This window comes from Crocuta crocuta, unplaced genomic scaffold, assembly GCF_008692635.1.
Source record: "Crocuta crocuta isolate KB4526 unplaced genomic scaffold, BGI_CrCroc_1.0 scaffold62, whole genome shotgun sequence".
Lineage (NCBI taxonomy): Eukaryota > Metazoa > Chordata > Mammalia > Carnivora > Hyaenidae > Crocuta > Crocuta crocuta.
The window spans coordinates 7,363,870-7,386,390 of record NW_027529173.1 but is presented as its reverse complement, the minus strand read 5'-3'; the positions used below and the strand labels follow the sequence as shown (position 1 = coordinate 7,386,390).

The 22,521-nt window shown below is 34.9% G+C and overlaps 1 protein-coding gene across 1 annotated transcript in view; it reads right to left on the bottom strand.

Moving 5' to 3' along the window:
- DGKB (diacylglycerol kinase beta) overlaps positions 1-22,521 on the bottom strand; it is a 688,394-nt gene that overhangs the window by 466,072 nt on the left and 199,801 nt on the right. The window contains exons 9-12 of the mRNA XM_077757671.1: positions 21,076-21,193; positions 18,150-18,238; positions 17,951-18,067; positions 7,441-7,539 (exon numbers count right to left, since the gene is read on the bottom strand). Coding sequence (XP_077613797.1) covers positions 7,441-7,539; positions 17,951-18,067; positions 18,150-18,238; positions 21,076-21,193 — 423 coding nt within the window. The remainder of the gene's footprint in view (positions 1-7,440; positions 7,540-17,950; positions 18,068-18,149; positions 18,239-21,075; positions 21,194-22,521) is intronic.

Below are 22,521 nucleotides of genomic sequence, written 5' to 3'. Positions count from 1 at the left end.
GAGAAAAAAGATGGATGATAAAACATAAAAGAATCTAGCACTGTAGCTATTCTGTATAAAAAGAATGCACATAGATTATTAGTAATGATTTCAAAATAAAGACAGTCATAGTAGTATATAAAGGGCAGATACTTATTTCTAATATAAGCTCAAGTCTAAAGTAATCAATTCATGTCATCCCCATATTTTAATTTATTAGCTTTACTAACAAATATAGATAGATAGATAGATAGATAGATACAGAAAATGACTAATCAATTCCTTATTTAGAAAATAAAAATCTTAAAAAAAGAAAATAAAAATCTTGCTTTTAAGTAATAATATATAATAATCATTTTATGCATACATAGAGAAAACTAAATTTAATCATGGAGCTAAATATAATAAAAATGATTTTTATGATGAATCATTTCATTTTACTCTTCAAACATTAAGTTTAAAATGTCATTTCCTNTGCTGACAAAAACTGAGGAGTGATGGATGTGGGGGGAGGGGGGGATGGGCATGGAGGAGGACACTTGTGGGGATGAGCACTGAGTGTTATGTGGAAACTAATTTGACAATAAACTACTTGTAAAAAAATAAAATAAAATAAAATAAAATAAAATAAAATGTCATTTCCTCATGAGACATCTAAAGATTTCTTTTGTTGAGAGTAAGTCAATTTAATAAAAACATCCCTCAAACTGAAAAATCATTAGGAAAACATGTATACTCCTAGATACCCAATTTCCCTGATCATAAAAAGTAATATAAAACTTGGAATGAACGTACGCATTATACCACAGTTTTAGAGAAGTTGATCAAATTTATAGCTCCCTTGGTGCTACCTGAGGGGCTCAGTCAGTTAAGCATCTGATCTTAATTTCGGCTCAGGTCCTGATTTTAGGGTTTATCAGTTCAAGCCCAAACTTGGTCTCGGCACTGACAGTGTGGAGCCTGCCTGGGATTTTTTTCTCTCTTCCTCTCTCTCTTCCCCTGCCCCACTTGTGTGCACCCTCTCTCTCTAAATAAATTTTATAAAAAAATTAATAAACACTTTTTAATGTTTATTATTTTTGGGAGAGTGCAAGCAGGAGTGGAGAAAAGAAAGGGGAACAGAGGATCTAAGGTGGGGTCTGTGCTGACAGGGTGACAGCAGTGAGCCTGATGTGGGGCTCGAACTCCTGCACTGGGAGATCATGACCTGAGCCAAAGTCTGGCACAAAACCAACAGAGCTACTAGGTGCCCCAAAATTTATAAACATGTATAGCTGCATCTATAAAATTACTCTAAGAATCAAAGGGACTGTAGCTTATTTCACTGATTTCTGTGATCTAACAAATACATGTAATATCAAAAATAAAAAAAATAAAAGTACTAACAGAGGCCATTATAATTTACAGATAAGCTAACAATAAAGTTATGTATTAGCACAAAGAAGTAAATAACATAAAAATGTGCATCATTGTGAAATATGCTCATGCATTTAACTTGTGCATCCTAAGGACAGAAAATAAATCATGACAGTTAAAGGACTGATAGTGTCCACAGGATAACAAACCATGATAAACAGTACTGAGAGGGATTTCTGTTGGTACTAAAGGAATCTCTAAAAACATAGCTTTTTTGTTACAATAAGGAGTTCTGTATGATTATTAAAATGTCTTTCAATATAGGCTAAAGACATAATGGTGATTTCACATATTATTAAAGCAACTCGATAAGGGACTAAAACAAAAGGACCAAGTCCGTCTTTGGTTGGGGGTTAAATTTAGAACATAAATGATGGATTTCAAGCTTATCAAGCCATGTTCTACACAACATTATCACAATTATTTTTTGGCATTGTCACTTTGAGGTTGGACAGCAGAAATTTCTGAGTCCAATCTATAGCAAGTATCAAGAATGAATTTTTTAAAGGATTTTATTCGAAGGAGTAATACTTGTTTTGACAATCAACTGGGAAGAACTAATGGCTTTTTATGGAAATAAAATTGCTTATCAAGAGTCTCCACTGAATAGATTGGGATCACTTTACATTTATTTGGAGGTAGGATGAAGGAAGGCCTTCAAGAAGTCTGCCTTTGTAAAAGTTCTGAATTTTCTACAATATGGCAGCAAATGGACTATGAAGGCCATCATTTTTGCTGGAATAATGCTTTCCAAAAAAGCATTATCAGTATGCAAACACAGCCATAGAAGCATCTTGATAAAATCTCTAAGTTATATAAATTTTAAGCAAAGTGTTTTTTATAATACTTTCAAAATAATGCCAGATACCAATTTCAATCCCAGAAAACAGTGACCATATCTGATGTATAGACTTACTGGTTACATTGCAATTTTAATTTCAGAGTAGTTGGTTTTAATCCATTTTTCTAGCAATAGGCACTATCAACACCAATTATCTGTGGAAGCTATTTGTAGTATATGCTAATAAAAATGTGCCATCACTGAAAAGAATATGCTTACCTTGCTAATCTCCAGAACAGGTGAGCACATATCAATTGAATCATTAACTTAAAGTTAATAACAAGTGTTGAGGAACAATTGGCAGGCTGAGAAAAAAATAATAAAACCTAAAAAAATGTTCTAAAATGTCTAAAAACTGCTGCTATAGACCCTGAACTTCTATTATTTAAATGTTTCAACCAGGAATTAGGGCTCCATATTGAGTTTATACCACCATACAGTCAAGGAAAAGGGGAAAAATACCTCAACAAAAACAGGTATCTTAAGTTCTTCATTTTATATTTAGTAGAATGTGATAGAGAGGATATTCACAGTCATTTTGTTGTAAGTGATTCTGAACCTCACCCATTCTTCTTTGAGGTGATTAGCATGAGAAAATGGGTCTCATATTTTTTTAAGAAGGAAATTGTTATTCTTAAAGAAAACAAAAACAAGAATATATTATTTTTTAAAAACTAATGATTTTCAGGGCACCTGGGTGCTCAGTAGGTTAAGCACCCAATGATTTCAGCTCAAGTCACAATATCATGGTTGTGAGATCGAGCCCCACATCAGTAAGTATGGAGTCCACTTGGGATTCTCTCTCTCTACTCTCTCTCTGTCTGCTTCCCCCACCACTATTGCCCACTCTCTCAAAATAAATAAATAGACAAATTAAAAATAAATAGACAAAATAAATAAATAGACAATTAAAAAACTAATGATTCTATTTAAATAAAAGTTAAAAGTTTTATAATGTGTGACACGGTGTGGAATTATCCCTCTGATGTCAAATGAGAGCTTAAAAACTGAAAAGTCTCAGAGCCCATCAGTCAGAAAAGATTAAACAATTTTATGGGCAGAACAACTACATTAATTTCTTTAAAGTATCGGTATTTAAATAGTTAATGGGCTTAATAGTATGTGTATCTATTCCATGACAGGAAAGTAACCTTTAATTTCTACTTAGCAAGTTGGGAGAAATTTTAAAGCAAAGTGATTCAGGCAGATTTATTAACATTTTATATATGTTAAAGGCTTTAAAGAGCCTTCAAAGGCTTTAAAGAGCACGTGTACTTAAGACAACTACAGTAGTTCAAATTATCCCTGATTCTGGTGGGCAATTGGCGTATGAAGGACTGGGTGAGCTGATCTAGTTAAAGCCTTGCTCACCATGCTAGATAGCTTGGAGTTCAAATTGAGAATTACTCAAAGTATTTTAAATATTTTAAAATATTTAAGCAGGAAAATATTATATTGCATTTTTCCAAGTGGATTCATGAAGCAGAATGAAGAAATATGGATAGGAGGCAAGACAGTAAGGATGCCATTAGGACCATCCTGGAGAACAACTTGTGATGGTGACATGCGAGGCATGGTGAAAAAACAGAAAAGCCTATTAGAATAGACTGCCCAATGACTAATCTGATATTCAAGATGAGGCAATGATAATTCTTAGGTTTCTGTCTTAGGAAAGTTGGGATATGAATGTTCTGGTACCAAGATAGGACAAACAGGAGAAGGCCTATTTCAGGATTTGGAGAAAGGGTGAGGATGAGGAGGTCAGCGCACAAGCTCCAGAGTGACACTTCTTGGGTTCCTGTTCTGGTTTGCCACTTCATAGCCACATGACATAGGAAATTTACTTAACCTCTGTTCCCCAGTTTCCTCACATACAGAATGGAGAGAGTTATAATATTTATCTCATGGTATCACTGTGAGGATTAAACAAATTCTTGCCTATCATTTCCAGTAACCACAACCCCTTCAAAATCTCAATTTGTTACCTGGCTCGCTCAGACAACCTAACACTAGTAACACTGATTTCAACAATCTTTGATTCAACTATGATCCACAAGATATTCTTCCTAACATCCATTACTGTACCGGACTCTTCATTCTCCTACTTCCCTTATCTCCCAGCTTAAATTCCATGGCCAATCCTTATAAGTGTTCTATTGTATAGAGTCTCAATTCCTTGGCTACTCTCTCTTTTCATCATATTTAGCAAAATAGTCATGTTAAGGCTAGGTTATACCTCTTCTACTCCTGGAGGTAGATTGAAACTAGAGAAATAAGACTGAATGTGGCCAGAGAAATATACTCAAACAAGTTTACTGATCTTATTCTAAATCTATGATGATTAACTAGTGGCTACTCATTATTCCCTGCCAATCAAATAGTATTTCCTTGATCTATTAAGCTTCCGCATTCCTAGGTGCCTGTTGTGTAATTTCTTCTCAATTCTCAAACTTCTCATACAGTTTATACCATCCCTGCTCTCACCAATGACCCAGCTTCCTATTTCTCTGAAAAGAGAGAAGTGTTACATATGTTGCTATTCACTGGTTCCCCTCAACAGTTAGATTATGGTTTTTAAAATATAAATCCTGTCGTTCCCTTTTCTGGTCAAAATCCCCTAATGGCTTCCAACTTCACTTAAAATAAAAGCTAAAGATCTTAAAATGGCCTAAATTTCCCCAAAGGATATGGAAATTTTATGGCATCTGTGACCTTCTCCTCTACTATTATTCTCCCTTCTCACTTAGGCTCAGCCACTCATCTTGATGCTCTTCAGATATGATAGTTTTCTCCTGCCTCTCAATCTTTCCTTGTTCTCCCTTGGTGACTCCTCTGTGAAATTCTGTCCCCAGATAGCCACCTGGGTGACTCCCTCACATTCTTCAACTCTTCATTCAAGTATACCCTTAGTGAACTCCTTTTTGACCACCCTTTTCATAACTGCAGCACCAACATTTCTTCTCTTCTTTTCCTGCTTCAATTTTGTCTTTTACATTTAACATACAACCAAGTATGAAATAATTTTCTCATGTCATTGTTTATTCCCAGAATGAAAACCCCACAAAAGCAAAGATTTAATTTAGCTTTTATTGTTTTACCTCCCTACCTATAATACTATGTGGCATCAACTAGACATTCAATAAATACTTATTGAATTAATGAATTAATCTGTTTAGCATAGTAGCTGGTATAGTATGTACGCTCAATATATATGAACTATCATTATTATGTTAAATAATAATAAAAATAATAATAATAATATATTGGGCATATAAAACAACATGGGACCTTCAAGTTGCAGCTTCATAGGTTTGAGATTCAAACCTATGGATGGAGGGTAAACTGAATATAAATTGACATGGTAATGAAGTCAACTAAATGAACAAGATTCCACTGGGAAGAATGTTAAGAGTGAAGAGCTGTGACAAATGAGGGTTGAGCACAGGGATGCACCAACATGGAGCAGGAGGAAGTCATGAAAGCCAGGAAAGATAAAAAGGAAGTATCCAGAGAAACCAGGAGAAGAAAGACCAGGAGAGTGTGGTATAAGGGGAGTCAGTGAAAGGTAGGTATTCATGAAGGATGAAAAGGTCAATAGCGTCCACATATTTCAGAGTAGATAGTACCAAAGAAATGACAAAATAGTAAATGTTGAGATATAACTGATGATTAAAACTGCAGGAAGATTTCATGTTTGAAAATAAATCTTCAGAATCAAGAGTATCTTTAAAAAACAAAACAAAACAATGAGAGGGTTTATAAGATTGTTAAAAGACAAGAATATTTGTGTAACATATTCTTTACCTTTGATTCTCTCAAAGAAAGAAAAGATAGAGTGTAAAAAGAATGGATGCATCTCATGCTTAATTTTATGTGACCAGAGGTTGACATAAGTGGACCAAAGAGGTAGTCCCCTGGCTCAATAAACTGAATAGGGTTTTACATAGGTAGCTAGATGATAGGATAACATAATGGACTTCTCTTTGGAGTTAAAATCCGAGATCTGAATCAAAACCAGTAAAATTACTATACTTTTTAAAAAGAATGAAAGTATGTAAAAATTCTACAAATCATTTCTCTTTAAGGTAACACTGTAAAGAGTAAAATAGCATCCCAATTTATATAAAATGTAAAGTATTTTTATATGGCATTCATTATTTTTAATTAATCTTATTTACTACAGGATGTCTAATGAATCTCACATGAAGAAAGGAAATTTAGAATTGGTTATTGCTATCCTCAGCAAGCTGGAAGTATTTTATTTTGCTCTATATTTGTAGTGTGAGAAAATGAGGAGTTTTTAATAAAATTTTTAATAAAGACATTTAAAATACAACCAGTATTTTACAGGTAATTACAAAATGAATCTTAAGTGGGTGCAAATTGAGTAATTTGATTAATTTCTAGGTTGACCTTTAGAAAAGTATTTGTCTAACATTTTTTAGTTGTTGTATTTTTATTATATCAAGCTAAAGTTCCAGCCACTTAATTTCCATGTTGTTTAAAAAAAATACGGATTGCATTATGTATACAATATAGTTTGTTTTGTAAAATAAGTGTTTCACTTTAGAAACAATTTGGATTTTGAAATGTAAAATGAAGATTATCTTTGAATATCTGCTTCTCTATCAAGGTTTGCTCTTTTCTGGGTTACCTCACTTACTGCATTTTCCACTTGCATATTTATTTAATTAAGTATTTTGCAGATAGTTAAATTTATTGTTCACTAATAAAAAATAAAATACACCCAATGGCAGTGCATAACTTTCTTCAGCATATGTGTTCTCATTCTAGTAGCCTCTGACCTAGATAAGAGAACTCAACGTTGCAGATATATAATGTGCATCCCCAGCAAAATTGCCCATAAGAATAACTTCATTATTCTGGGAAGCTAGATCTATAAAACATGTAAAATGTAGAAGTGTTCTGTCTCTACAATTTCTGGTAAGTGCAGCATGACTAAGTGATAAAGCCTTAGTCAGCTTCAGTTAGAGCATACCTTACTAAAACGTTTATTGTGCCATGAAGAAAAAAGGAAATATAGTGGGCAAAGGTGTCTACTTCGCAGTAATGAGTTATTTTAGATCTATAGAGCTTGGCCTTGATCAATGGAAAATTACCTCTGGAAGCATTTAGTGGTATAGCGTACCAGTTAGTCATAGAGACCCCAAGTTATAGCAGAATGATGAGAAGGAAAAACTCACCAGCACTACTGGACAGATTGTTGTGGGTGGTAAGATATGGTCCTTCAGAGGTCCGCAGTCACATTCAGGTTTGAGATGAGAAGCACATTTATTATGCAGCTAGGAAAGGAGAGAGAGGACACTGTCAAATTTGGCATGACAACAGCAAACGTATAGCAGATATTTCAAGTGAGATACAGCAAATTCATTAACAATACATCAAAAGAATTACAAGAACAATGAAGAGGGTCATAAAGGGATTCATATTACATTTGCTCTTCTATATCTATCTTAAATAAACTATTTAGCAACTTCCATGCCCCAGCCTACCTATTTTCTAATTCTCAGAAATGTCTATATTCAAAAGGTACTTTAGGCTTTACACCAATAAAGCCTGATTTCTTTGACAAACACAAATTGTTGTCTGTTACAGTCTTTCCTTTGCTTATCTGTTAGCATAATCTTGAAACCACTGTGTGCTGTGGATGCCTTTTTTTTTTTTTTTTGACCCTTCTGTTTTCTCAAAGTCATTCCAAAGTGCACAGCTCAGTATGGGGCATAATTGATCCTATCATTAGTTTTAACTTTGTAATTCAATATGTAAATGCAACCAGAGATTCATCTCAGTAGGAGCAGGATATAAATATAAGAAGATGATTATGATTATAAAAATTTATCTTTATATTGTATTTATCAGCTCTACATTAAGTTAGTGTATAATCACATAATGTGTTATTTACTTTTCAACATGTATGAAATGAAACTGATATTTTTATCCATCTTGGTCACAGGTCTAAATTAAGGTATTATAACGGTGCATTAAATGGTGATTTTTAAAATTGAGGTGGTAGTTATCATTGGAATCATACAAATTTGCTACAGCCACCGAGGAATTTCTCCCTCTCCCACATCATATTAAGTTAATATAAAATTATTAAAATATAAAATTTAATATAAAATATGAATACTTTAGAATAATTATACACATTAATAAAGCAACATTCCTAGTTCAAACTAAAAACAGAGCCACATCATTATTTCAGTTTTGCACCAAAAGTCACTCTTGAAGTCATGGCTACATTAATTTCCAAAACAAACTTACCTTGTAAGCAGTTAATTAGCCATCAAACATAAACACCTAAAGAGTGTTGATTTATGGTTGGTGATAGAACTCTACTGAAAGGGTATTTCTAGAAATTGCCCTTGAATCTAAAACATCTGTCATACTACCTCCTTGCCTTTAGTTAAGGCTACTTGGACTATAATTACTGCACATTAGACCACATTATATGAAATGAAAGAACCTTTATATGTTCATTCATCATTAGCAGCTCTGCTTCTCAGTGACATGTAAACCTCTTCTCAAAAAGTGGTTTAATCTTCTTAACAAGCACTGCTGATCTTTGTCAAAAGGCAAGAAGTGTTAGGATAAAGAAGGTGAAGCCCACATGTGAAACAGAATAAATAAATAGACGTTCTGATTTGGAAATGAAAATACGTAGTTCCTCCAAAATATAACTAGTGACTGGTGAAGTATATTATTATTTATTGGACTTAATTCCCTTAAAATAAATCACAGCCCTGAAATTTTGAATGTGGACATTATGGACAGTGGTTTCCTCAAAAGATATGTTAAAGTCCTAATTCTTGATACCTGTGAATGTGAGCTATTTGGAAAGATCTCTGTAGATGTATTCAAGATCAGATAAAGTCTTGCTGGACTAAGAGAAGCCCTAATCCATTGACTGGTGATCTCATAAGGAGAGAAAAATCTGGACATAGAGAGACAGAGATGGAGGAAAGAGGTTATGTGGCAACAGAGGCAGATATTTGGTGATGCAGTTATAAGCTGAGGAACACCAGAAACTGGGGAGAGGCAAGAAAGGATTCTTCCAAATAGGGAGTATGACTTGCTGACATCTTGATTTAAAATTTCTAGCCTCCAGAACTATGAGAGAATAAACTACTGTTGTTTTAAGCTACTCACTTTGTGGCATTTTGTTACGGCAGTCTTACAAAACTAATATATCCATCAGTATGAAAACTAAACCCAAAACAAAGACAAATGATCAATCTTAAGGGTCATGTGTTAGCAGGGTATCACAGCAAAAAATCTTCTGTTTTCTGATCCTGCACAACCTCTTTAAAACTGAGAATGTAGACTCTAGAAGCCTCTAACTTGTAGAGGCNACAGAATGAGAAAGCACTGAATTTTTACTCTTGACTAAAGTTTGTGAAGCCTGACATGTGACTTTAAGGACAGAGGGACAGGGCACTCTGAATCGCTTGCCAGAACTGACCACGGGAGGGCCATCTGAGGGTCTCAGCATCTTCCAGGCCTGCATTCCATGTGCTTCCAACAATTTACACCTGATATGGTAAAGGACAACTGAGCTTTCTGTATAATTATTTGAGGGTCACCGTACGTAAGAAGAGATGGCAAACATAAAATAAATTTAATGGCACCTTTCTTCTCCCTCCCTAGCTCCCTCTCTTCTCTTCCTCCTCTTTCTCCTCATCTGCTCCCTTTCTTTCTCTTTCTTTCTCTCTCTCTCTCTTTCTCTGTTTTCCATCCAAAAAAAAAGAACTAAGGACTCCAGTAGAATCACAGTTGATGAGTTGAACAGAGTACGTGCATAGGAGGTAACTCTTCATATCCAGATTAAGGGATTTCAGAGTAGAAGTGCTAAATGAAGTTAGCAAGCACTTTTCCAGTGTGCCTGTCACATGGCTCGTATCTCTGAGGTTTATCTGGTCAGCTGCGAGGCAGAATCCTGCAGGAACATAGGCCAGTAACAGTCTATAAGAAAGTTGCTAACTATATGATTGTCAGTGAAACAGGGACACACAGTGCAAGAAAATTCTCCTACTGCAAAGTCTATATTAACTACGAATGTGCAATGATGCCTTAAACTAGAATCCCAAAGCTGCTAAATATATTTGGGTGGCTATCGACACCATGACATTGTATGAAGCCAAAAGTGTAAAAACTGAGGACACCATTGGAACTGCTGATTATTCTCATCATTCTAAAAGCTGTAAGTCAAATTTGTACAGAGGATCTAGTTTATTCACTGCATTGCTCAGAGATACACTTGAGGACAAAGGGTAAAATGTGAAAGCCAAAATATATTCATAATAATAACTTATCATTCCAGCACTATTTATCAAGATTAAAAGTGAACATCATTTTGTTTTTTTTGGTGTTAACCTTAAGCTGCTCTAAAAATAAAAAGTCTGTTAAAAGCAGAAAGTATCCACAAAATAAGATGACAGAACTTAAAATCTCCTTCCCCGCCTCCACCCAAAACCTCAGCTTACTGGTAATGTTCTATTTCTTGATCAGATTCTTGTTACACGGAGTGTTCATTCGTGCAAAATTCATTGAGTTCTACCCTTAGGATATTTAAATTTTCTGTATGTATGTTATTTTTCAATACAATCTTAAAAATGAAAAAAAGTGAACATAACCAGCAACAAAAACAATTTGCTTATACTTGTCACCATGACATTTTACAGACAAGCATATAAGAAAAAGACACAGCTGAGTCCTTTTCAGTGTCAATAAGATGCTGAAGACTCAAAAATGTCTTAAAGATAACCCAGATCCCAAATCAGCAAAAGCGTAAATACAAAAATCCTCATCAAGAATAAAAATAAACTAGACCATTGATGAATCCCGTGTCTTCAATAAAATGGCCAATGGAGCCCCAGATATGAAACTATTACCTTCTTTTAAATGTTTCTATGTTTGTTCATGGTTGTGTTTGCATTTTATTTAAAGATTAAGGCATAGGTCATTTTATTATATGCACAGAAATTCTGATTTGAGTTAAGGGAATCAGACCTATATCTAGGAAATGCATCAAATATGAACCAGCTTTTCCTGGAAGTGAATTAAACACTTGGAAATAATTTTAGAGTTTATGAGAATTTCCAATAGCACCTAATTTACAGCCAGATCTATGTTTATTGGAAAAAGCTCTCTCAAGTTAGGAAGAAAAAGAAAATGTAAGTGTGTGTGTGTGTGTGTGTATGTGTTTGTATGCACGTATTTGTGTGTGTACTTACAGAGTAGAGTTGAGAAAGAAGTTGGGGTACTCTATTGATAAGAAATCACTGGAATCTAAGAAGTCAAATAAGGAAAAATAAAAAGAATACATTTTCATTTTAATTTGGATGAAAAGAAGAGAGATAAGTCATTCTTCCAAAGCAAAACTAAGTGACCCGATTTAGAAAAAAAATGTTGCTGGTTTATACATTCTTTTGTCTGTAACATTTTGAAATTGCATGGTGCTGCTTTAATGCCACCTTTTGCTAAAGCATAAATCTTCCTGTTGGAAAGGTATTGGAAACCTTTAAACACTACCCATGGTGGCCTAATATTTTAATAAGGTAGTAGTGCTACAAGATACTAAAAATAAATAATTCAGAGCTATAATATAGGCTTTCTTTAGTCAAGTTCAAATGAAATGTACCACTCTCCTATCCTGGGGAGTTCTACCTGACCTGGGGCATTTTACCATGACCAGGAGCAAATTTCAACTTGTTTTAAATAGAATGTCAAGGAAATAAATTCTCAACAGAAATGAACACATATAAACAGTGGGATCTTAGGATCTGAGAATGTAAAGAGGAGAGGTAGAGAGAACAAATGAAGATATTTGGTATAACTGATTGAATTATAAAAATGCAATAAAATGGTTGCATAAGTGCTAGAAGATAGTTTACCCTATTCCTACTTAGGAGCTTTCTGTTTTTATTTTTAAGTGGTTAGATTTGCAACAGGAGATGAAATTGTTTTCTAAGAGCTTAACTTTATAATCTACAACATTATAATCTACAAGAAAGTATCATTTCAAGAAGCCATAAGTGCTGACTAAAGAGGAGGTATTAAAATGAGTTTTTACCTTTAACATTTGTCTAAACTTACCTGTATAGTTGATGCAGATTTAGGTATTATAAGATGATCTTTTTACAACACAGAATTTAAGATGTGCATTTAAAATTCAATATTTAACAGTAATGAAACTAGTATATCACTGATTAAAGTGAACTTGTTGAGGACCTCCTCTGACTTCAATACTCTATTAAGCACTTCTGGTGATTAGGAAAAACTTGTCTATTTCTGACCGGGAACTCAATCACATTGCAGTCTGGCAGTGTGCACAACTTCAGTGTGTAGACATGAATCCACTGGAGGGCATTTAGTCTTTCCTTGTGCTATGGACTCAAAGTGTAGAAAGTATAAACACAAAAGAGGGAGAAATATTAGTGTCAAGGAAAATTTCAAGGAAGATATGGAACTTAATTTGGTTTGTGAGGTACAGTTAGAATTCAAGGTGGGTACACTCAAGGGAATAGAGTAAGCAAAATAACAGGTAAGAGGGAAGCATGGCCTTCCCAAGGAGCTGCCCACAGCTATGCACGGCTACAGTAGGGGCTGTGTATAGAAAGGAATAACATATACGTCATGTGCTTAGGTTTGGGGCTGATATTTGAGGAAATGAAAAGCAGGTCGGGTAAAAGGAAGTGAGGGCTGCATTTATTATCACAGAACTATTATAGGGTGCTGAAGGTGGCATATGATAACAAACTAGTATTTTCAGAAGATGATTCTGGAGGTGGTTTGCAGCCTGCATTATAGGAAAAGTACCTTCTGTTAGGGAGATAAGCCAAGAGATTCTGACTCTAATCTAGTTGAGAGGTGCTAAGAGTTTGCACTTGGGCTGTGAATGATGGATACAAAAACTCAAATCTGAGAGAGATATTTTAAGGAGGAAATGTCAAGGCTCAGTGATAGGTTGAATATATGAGAGAAAGGTGAAAGACAAGAATAAAAGAAATGGATTTCTAACTTTATTTCCAATGACTACAAGCACGATGATGCCATGGCTGACAGAAAAAAGAGAGCTGGAATTGTTGCTTTTTGTGAATATAAATAAATCAGCTTAGTCTAGGATTTAGCGAGATTCAGGACCACATGCTTCTGGATGATTTTAGAATATGCAGATGCTATTCTGATTTAGACTGGGCAACTAGATCCTTCCAGAGGTGAAAGAGAAAGGGCATGAGTAATAACCATGGAGTGCCCTCTGTGAAACAGGGGTTGGATTTTGTGACTCTATGATATTTTACTAAGATTTCATTATGATAATAATTGTCAATTACTGAGCACTTATTATGTGTGAGGTCTTGCCCTAAACACATCTATAGAGATTTTTTTTTTTTTTTACTCATTTAATTCTTTTAACAATCCTACAAGGTAAGTATCATTAACTACATTTTACAAATTAGGTAAGTGCCCACAGCTTCTTATATATTGTTTGGCCCAAGATTACACACCTACTATCTTAGTTGTTGGACAGTGACCATGTTAAGAATCTGATCAGCCTGACTTATAAGATTCAACTCATTTCCAAAAGTAAACATAAAAGAAAGTAATGGCCTTTGGGATACCTGTGAAATGAAGCCAAGTTTCATGCTCTTTGTTTCTCTCTACAATCTATTCCCCACAGACTCCATTCAACTAGGTCTCCCTAAAGCTCAGCATTGCTGATGCCACATCTCTTTCACAACTTCTGCAAGCTATGTGCTATATTAATAGCACTTTCTGGGAAGCATAAGACATAAGAAAGTAGATTCAGTCTGTTTAAAAGCAATGAGTAGTAGCAGGTAAGCACTGGTTGAGAACTAATCAATTTTATACTAAAATCTTCATACAAAAGTTCAAGAAGAAACTATAGATTGAGTGAATATATAAATAGTCTGTGTTAAATATATTTAACCTAGGTACAACATCATTAAGTTAATAAACATCTCCCTAAAATTGCTTACAATTAAAAATCCAAAAGTGAATTGAGGCTAGCTTACTTTTGAGAGGGCTACAAATTCTTCTGGATAGATGAGACCTTTATAAAAATGTGGAAGATGTATTTCATGAACCAAATACCCATAGGACCTCTAGAGATCATGTTTTGTGAAAAAATAAGGCTGAAGTTCACCAGAGACCTCAGGAATTCACAGAGCTTAGTAAGAGGGCTGAATTTTTTTTTTTTCTGACTCTGACTTAAAACCCTCACTGTTCCCTTATTTCCTAAACATAACCAAAGGATTTTTTTTTCAATTTATTTATTTTAGAGAGAGAGAAAGAAAAGGAGAGAGAGAGAATCCCAAGCAGGTTCTATCCTCTGCACAGAGCCCAACCTGGGGTCTGATCCCATGACCCTGGGATCAAGACCTGAGCCAAAATCAAGAGTGGGATGCTCAACCGATTAAGCCACCCAAGTGCACCAGAATTAAAGGATTTGAGGACATTTACATTTTTTATTGTGCTCTGCCACAGTGACAAGGTCATCTTCATGTATGCACTGATCTTTATTTAAGAATAAGATGTTAGGGGTATGTTGTCTGAACTGATTTGGACATGAAATCCTGAGACTTTAAAAAGTATAGTTCTAAAAGCGTGCATGGTATGATCTCAATTCTTATATATTCATTGAGGTCTGCTTTGTGACCTAGTATGTGATCTATCTTAGAAAATGTACCATGTGCACTTGAGAATAAAGTGAATTCCATAGCTTCGGGATATAGAGTTTTAGATATATCTGTCAAGTCCATCTGGTCCAATGTGTCATTCAGGTCCATTGTTTCTTTAGTGATTTACTGTCTAGTTGATCTATCTACTGCTGTAAGTGGATTATTAAAGTCCCCTGCAATTAGCACATTCTTATCAATAAGATTGCTTATGTATGTGATTGTTTTCTGTATTTGGGTGCTTCCAAATTTGGGGCATAGACATTTATAACTGTTAGGTCTTCCTGATGGATAGACCCTGTAATTATTATATAATGCCCTTCTTCATCTCTTGTTACTGCCTTCACTTTAAAGTCCAATTTGTCCGATATAAGTATGGCTACTCCGGCTTTCTTTTGACTTCCAGTAGCATGACAGACATTTCTCCATCCTCACGCTTTATTCAGAGGTAACAACCTCTTTCCTACAAAGTAAGACCCAATTTCTTACAAGGTTGGGGCCAACATTCTGATCAACTATAAACGTATGACCGATAAGTGGTTGGGGTAGCAATGCAGATTTTTGGAGTCACAGATGAGAGGAACATTAAAACATAAGAAAGAAAGGTAGGGAAACAAAATGGGATATAAAGAAGAAAATAATTTCAAGATTCATTGAGTACAAGCAAGAGACTACTACCAATGGTAATTTCAATATGAGTCATTTCCATAGAATGGAAAGGACAGAAGATACTCCTCATGAAGATTAAAAAAGGAAAGGAAGAGATCAGTCAAATAAAGAAAATTACAGAAGTTCAAAAGCTTTTGTATTAGCAATGCATAGTTTTAGAGTGTTCAAGATGAGTACACATTTCAACGATATTAATTTTTTAAGAAATTAAAAAAGGGAAGAAAAATAAACTTAAAACATTACATTTGAAACTTATGAAGAATGGGAAATAATTTGAAAGACAAAGAAGAAATAAATTCTAATAGACTCCCAATTCAGTTTATGTTAAAGTAAATATATAACTAATGAAAGACGCGCTATTAAGGGAAAATAATGGAAACAGGCTTCTATAAGATTTGAAACAAAAACTATCTATTTATATATATGCTTAGCAAAAAAAAAAAAACCACCTTAATATTATATAATGTGCACAAATTTTCTAAAATTAAATAGTTGTGGTCTTCTTAAAACTGAGGACTCAATATGTTTAAGTAATCCATATGTGTCATTTAAATCATTGTTAGACATTTTATTTTAATAACCAAACACTTCAAAAGAATAAAACTGCCTTTCAAAATTGAGGAAATTTCAAATGTAAATGTAATTTAACTAAGTAATAGCTGAAAATGATTAAAGAAAATTTGCTCATTTAAAAAAAGTACATAATTGTATTTTTGAAATGCAAGTCACAGATTGTTTTTCTCATTATCCTATGTGTATGTGTATGTGTGTTTAAGAAAATTTGTAAATGGTTTGTGGGGTATGGTGTTCAGGGGCGCTACAGAAAAAAAATTGTTTAACTGGACGAGTGCTTCCTACTGTTTTAGTTGCACAAAAGCACAAACAATTTCTCCTATAACAAGAACACTCATATACTAGCTGGAAAACCAAAATCAAGACGTGTGTAAGGGAGGGGGAAAAATTCCGTAAATATTTTCATACTATACTGTAAAAATGGCATTCTACCTAATTTTGAGGAATTATGTTTATTTATTTATTTTGAGAGAAAGAAAGAGCACACATGAGCATAAGCTGGGAAGGGCCAGAGAGAGAGGGAGAGAGATTCCCAAGCAGTCTTTTCACTGTCAGCAGAGGGCCCAATGTGGAACTTGATCTCATGAATTGTGAGATCATGACTTGAGCTGAAATCAAGAGTCAGCTGCTTAAATGACTGAGCCACCTAGGTGTCCCAGTAATTTCCAAAAACTAAACAGAAAATACTAGCATTATCATCTAAAACCTGCATTTATTCAAGAATTTATTTGAACCTGGCTTTCAAATTATACAAACCAAGTAGAATCCTAAAGTTTCCCAGAAAAGACCAATTTATCTCTTCTTTCTCAATTGTCAATATCATTATAAATTTTTTTTTTTTATGTTTTATTTATTTCTAGGAGAGAGAGAGAGAGAGACAGACAGCGTGAGCAGGGGAGGGTCAGAGAGAGAGGGAGTGACAGACTCTGAAACAGGCTCCAGGCTCTGAGCTGGCAGTCAGCACAGAGCCCGACGCGGGGCTCGAACCCACGAACCGCGAGATCATGACCTAAGTGAAAGTCGGACGCTTAACCGACTAAGCCACCCAGGCGCCCCTCAATTGTCAATATCATTATAATGACTAGAGTTTATATCTATAAACATCACATGTAACACATGTAAAATCTTATCCCTCAAATTATGATATAAGTGAAGAAACAAGGCAACAACATATTTTAAAGTTCACAAAATAAGTTCTTAGAAGCATCAAGAACTAAAATATGGACCCATCTGCATGTCTACCTAGCCATGTGGTCAACATCAATTAGCTACATTTCTTGGTCTTAGGGTCTTCATTATATAATTAAGTCTTTGTTCAAATTTCTAGCCTTTATAAGTCCATAGACTCTATCATTAAAATAAATTTACAACATATAAAACAGAAATTTCTTACAAAATAGCACTGTAGATGGAGGGACAGCTGAGTTCTATACAGACTATATCCCACATGCAGTTCCCACCCCCTAGCTATGGCTTTTCGTTACCTTCCTGGTAACTTCTTGAGCTCCCTGGAACACCACTGGAACCTACATAATGGTATAATCTCTAAGGTTGTCAGTAGTTCTAAAATTCTGGATTCTATGAGGACAAATCTGACTCTGACACTTATCCCTTTGGGAGCCACATGGGATAAGAAGCTTCCACAGTTTTATGCTGACTTAGTCTAAAATTCCAGAAAATCATCCAGGATAAAATTCTTGGAGAGTCATCATTGTGAGTGAAGGCTAGAGATTTGTTTTCCAATGTTACTCACTGTGATCTGACACCAAACACAATGCAGTCCTGTCAATCCCTGGTAACATTTAACTGTTTTGTGGCACTTATCACACTTGGTTGGGCAGTTACCTTCAACCCAGTAATGGTGCATGACCTAGAATAGAACAAGAACATTGTGCTAAGAGGAGGCTTCTGTCAACATCACCCTAAGAGACCAAGTACAGCTATACACTTACATCAGTGTTCTTCTTGGACTTCACATACGTCTTGATGCAAGAAGGCGGCGCTCTAGCCACACAGCGCTCATGCACTGTGTACTTGCAAACTGAAAAGAAACATGTACACAAATTCAGAGATAATCTTGGTCCTGATTGCAATTTTATAGGGAAAGAATGACATTAACAGAACCTCATTCCACATCCACTGCTCCCTAATCAATCCAATCAGCTACATCAAGTAAAAGTCTAAGTTGACTGTTTTTACCATGGAATAGAAAAGGCCAATTAGTACAGGAAATATTATGCATGTGAAAAACCAAGACTCCTCTGTCATGGCATAGCAGGAAATGCTTAATTAAATCAGGGCTCACTCAAATTTTTCACAATAATTCCCAGATGACAGAAATATTAAAGACAAATTGATGACTGCCAAATGGCTTGGTGTCATTTGCTAGAAGGAAGAGATCTATATTTTACAAAGTATAGGCATGAGAGCAGCTGGAGGGCATGGAAATAAAAGCCCAGGAGTTTATGCTATTTTCTCTATTGATTTATCTAAACCTTAAATGGCTGATTAGTCCATTTCCAGAGAGTAGTAGATTTCATCATACATGCCAGGCCTTCAGTATGAGTTTATCCCTTACTTGCCATCATGGCACTGCTTGTCCAAAAGGAACAAGCCATTCTAAAAGAGTTCTAACTATATAAATATATAGAATAAAAACTAAATAAAGAAATGACCATGTAGCCCCCTCAATAAGACAAAAACAAACCACTACATAGAATTGGAGTGAACAATACTAAATCCACATAATATTTATATAGTAAATCTGTTTTTGAAATATCCACAATTTTATTTCCTTTGGTGACTCTGAGGAAAAAATGATACTTTTTCTTCCTTTCCATAATGGTAATAATGTTGAGTATTGCATTTGCCACACTGGTTAGTTAAAATTTGTGAGCACAACTCTCCCTCTCTCTTTGACAGCACTCACAGTGAATTATCGTTTTGCTTCACATGCTCCCATAAATAGAATTTGCCATGAAAAATCCTTTTCCTTAAAAATAACAAAGTTTAGGGGAACTTTGTTGGCTCCATCAGGTAAGCATTATGTTTTTGACTTTGGCTCAGGTCATGATCTCACAGTTCTTGAGTTTGAAAGCCTCACATTGGGCTCCACACTGTCTGCTTGGGATTCAGTCTCTCTCCTCTCTCTCTTCCTTTCCACTACTTGTGCTCTCCTTCTCTTTCAAAATTAACAAATAAACTTTAAAAAATAACAAAGTTAAGAAACAAGTTACTTTCTTTGTACATAAAGAATGTTCTATGATAACTAGCCTTTCATATGTGGCCACTAGAAACTGCCCTCTGAAGTGACATATGGCAATTTCATATAACTTTATTAATATCATTTAAATGGGGCACTAAAACATTGTTTAAAATGTCAAATAGTACATGTAAGAGGGAGTCAATTCTCAGATATATTACCAAAGAAGATGCTACCTAAAAATAATATCAGATTATCAATATCCAACATGGCTATATGGAAGCCAAGTAAAATTTAGAATTCATATAAATGCACATAAAATGGGATCTGTTTAATAAACCTGACAGTTTCTGGGGCACCTGTGTGGCTCAGTTGCCTTAGCATATAACTCTTGATTTTGGCTCAGGTCATGATCTCGCAGTTCATGGGCTCAAGCCCCACATTGGGCTCTACATGGAGCCATAGCATGGAGTCTACTTGGGATACTCTCTCTCCCTCTCTCTCTCTCTCTGCTCCCCCACCCCTGCTCACATACACACTCTTTTTCTCTCAAAAAACAAACAAACAAACAAAAAACCTTTACAGTTTCCAGTTAACTTCATACAAAGCAGAAAAGGAGATGGCTGGACAAATTGTTGGACTGACAATGCCATATTTATTGAGTAGGACACAATATTCCTGTTTTAACAGGGGCAATAGATAATGTAAACATTTCTAGGCATAAATTTTGTTTATTTAAAAAGACTTAGGTGACTTTTATAAATTAATTGTTACCTATACTACCAGAAAATTTTAATAGTTAGTACTCACTCAACAGAATAAAATGAAAATTGTAAGGGTAAGTGTACTGAAATGGAAAGAATGGCCACAACTCAAGAATTGTCAATCTTTTAATTTCCAATATTAATTAACCATATATGAAGGTTTTCTTCATTATAGCCTTAAAACTTATGCGCCTGAACTTTAAGATTAGTTTTCATCCTTATTTGAATGCAAATTAGTAACCAATTAATGTAATTGTTTTTTTGTTTTGTTTTGCTTTCTTTTTTTTTTTTTTTTTGAGAGAGAGAGAGAGACAGTGCGAGCAAGGGGAGGGACAGAGAAAGAGGGAGAGAAAGAATCCAAAGATAGATTCCAGGCTCTATGCTAGCTATAAGCACAGAGCCCAACACTGGGCTCGAACCCATGAACTGGGAGATCATGACTTGGGCCACAGTCGGCAGCTCAACCGACTGAACCACCCAGGTGACCCATAATTTCATTGTTTTTAAAAACTAAAAGAAATGTCTCATTGTAGGAAGACAATGTGAATTAAGTAGCTAACTTGGGGAAAAAAAGGACAAATATGAATAAGATAAAAATATGAGTAAACAGTCAGTATTTTCGTAATAGTCCCAGATAATGGGAATCATACATAAATCAAGCTACAATGGAAAGAAAATGGCTAATGAATTAGAAAATGTCCTTTGCTCTTTTTCACGGAGAAGATTTCTCAAAACTGAATAAAGTTAACAGCAGAGAGACCTAAACATTTAGGAACAGACTGCGGAGAATCATAAATCCTAGGTACAGGAAGGGTCGGAATGATTTCTTAGGTCTCCATCTACAGATAAGACTTTCCATGAAATCAACCTTTTCTCCAGGTGATGACATCCAGGCAAAGTAAACATACTCACAGGAACAGCAGAGACCCTGCTTCCCCACACCAATCAGCATGTTCAGGCAAAGATTGCAGTACGCAGGTTTGTTAAAGTGCTTGAGTCGCCACACATGCTGTCCGTCATCCTTCACGTTCTGCGCAGGAGTAAGAGAAACAGATTTCACTTAATGAAATAAACAGTGGAATATGCAAGTGCCAATAAAATTCAGAGCTGGACTGAGGCATTTGAAGACAATCTGTTATTTCATCCCTGACTTTCTCCAAGATCGCCAAAGAGTCTAGAAAAACACATGTGCTCTAGTGGAATGAGATCCTGCTAACACATCTCAGATACTATAGCAACGCACACATTCTTGTCTAATGTCAACAGTTCAACAGCGTGTCCCAAACCATCATAATGACCTGCCAAACTGAGCACTCCCAAAGAACGAAGACATGCCTGCCTTGCCTTTGAAAATTTTATCCTTAGAACATTTCCAGAAAGGAAGTAAAATAAAGAAAGAGAAAACACTCTTCTTGAGTGGAAGAGCCTGACAAATAAAAACTTAGAAAGAATGTTAACCCTTGCTTAGTCGTAGGAATATTTAAATATCATGATAGTGGGTCTTAAAGCAGGTAGAGAAATGGGATGATATGAGGTGGGAAAGAACAATTACTTAAAGGTAAGTTATTGGTGTTATTTTAAGATTTCAATAGGGGATTACTTACATCTTAGAATTTACTTTAGTATATTTTTGTATGTCACAAATAGCAAAATTTAAAAGATAAACTTTTTAAGGGCTTAATTATTATCATTTTGTTTATTCCTCTTTTGTAAAATATGAATGATTTTAATCTCCAAGAAAGGTGCTAAAATATTAAAACTATAATACTGTATTTATTTATAACAAGCACTGTAGTTTTTGCTGTAATAATCTTTAAAAACATTTTTTATGTTTTATTTATTTTTGAGAGATAGAGACAGCATGAGCAGGGGAGGGTCAGAGAGAGAGGGAGACACAGAATCCGGAGACCAGCTCCAGGCTCTGAGCTAGCTGTCAGCACAGAGCTCGATGCGGGACTCGAATCCATGAACTGTGAGATAATGACCTGAGCTGAAGTTGGATGCTTAACTGACTGAGCCACCCAGGTGCCCCAATTTGCTGTAATAATCTTAAGTTTAAGTTAATTCACATTTTTACAACAATTATAATATTGATTTATTCTTCTAAGTAAAACTATATAATATCATAATAGCTATTTCTCTAATAGGTGTTTAATTACATCTATATTGTTCAGAATGAAATAAAATACTAAGATGCTCTTGAATCTCTTATATTCCTTATAAGAAGGTCAAGCCACTAAATGAAATCATTAAATACCATTACTTTTGTTACTATTATTTTCTTCCTTGCCGCCCTTGTATATCATTCACCAAATTCTATCTAACTCAGATTAATTTTAGGCATCACTTATTTTATAG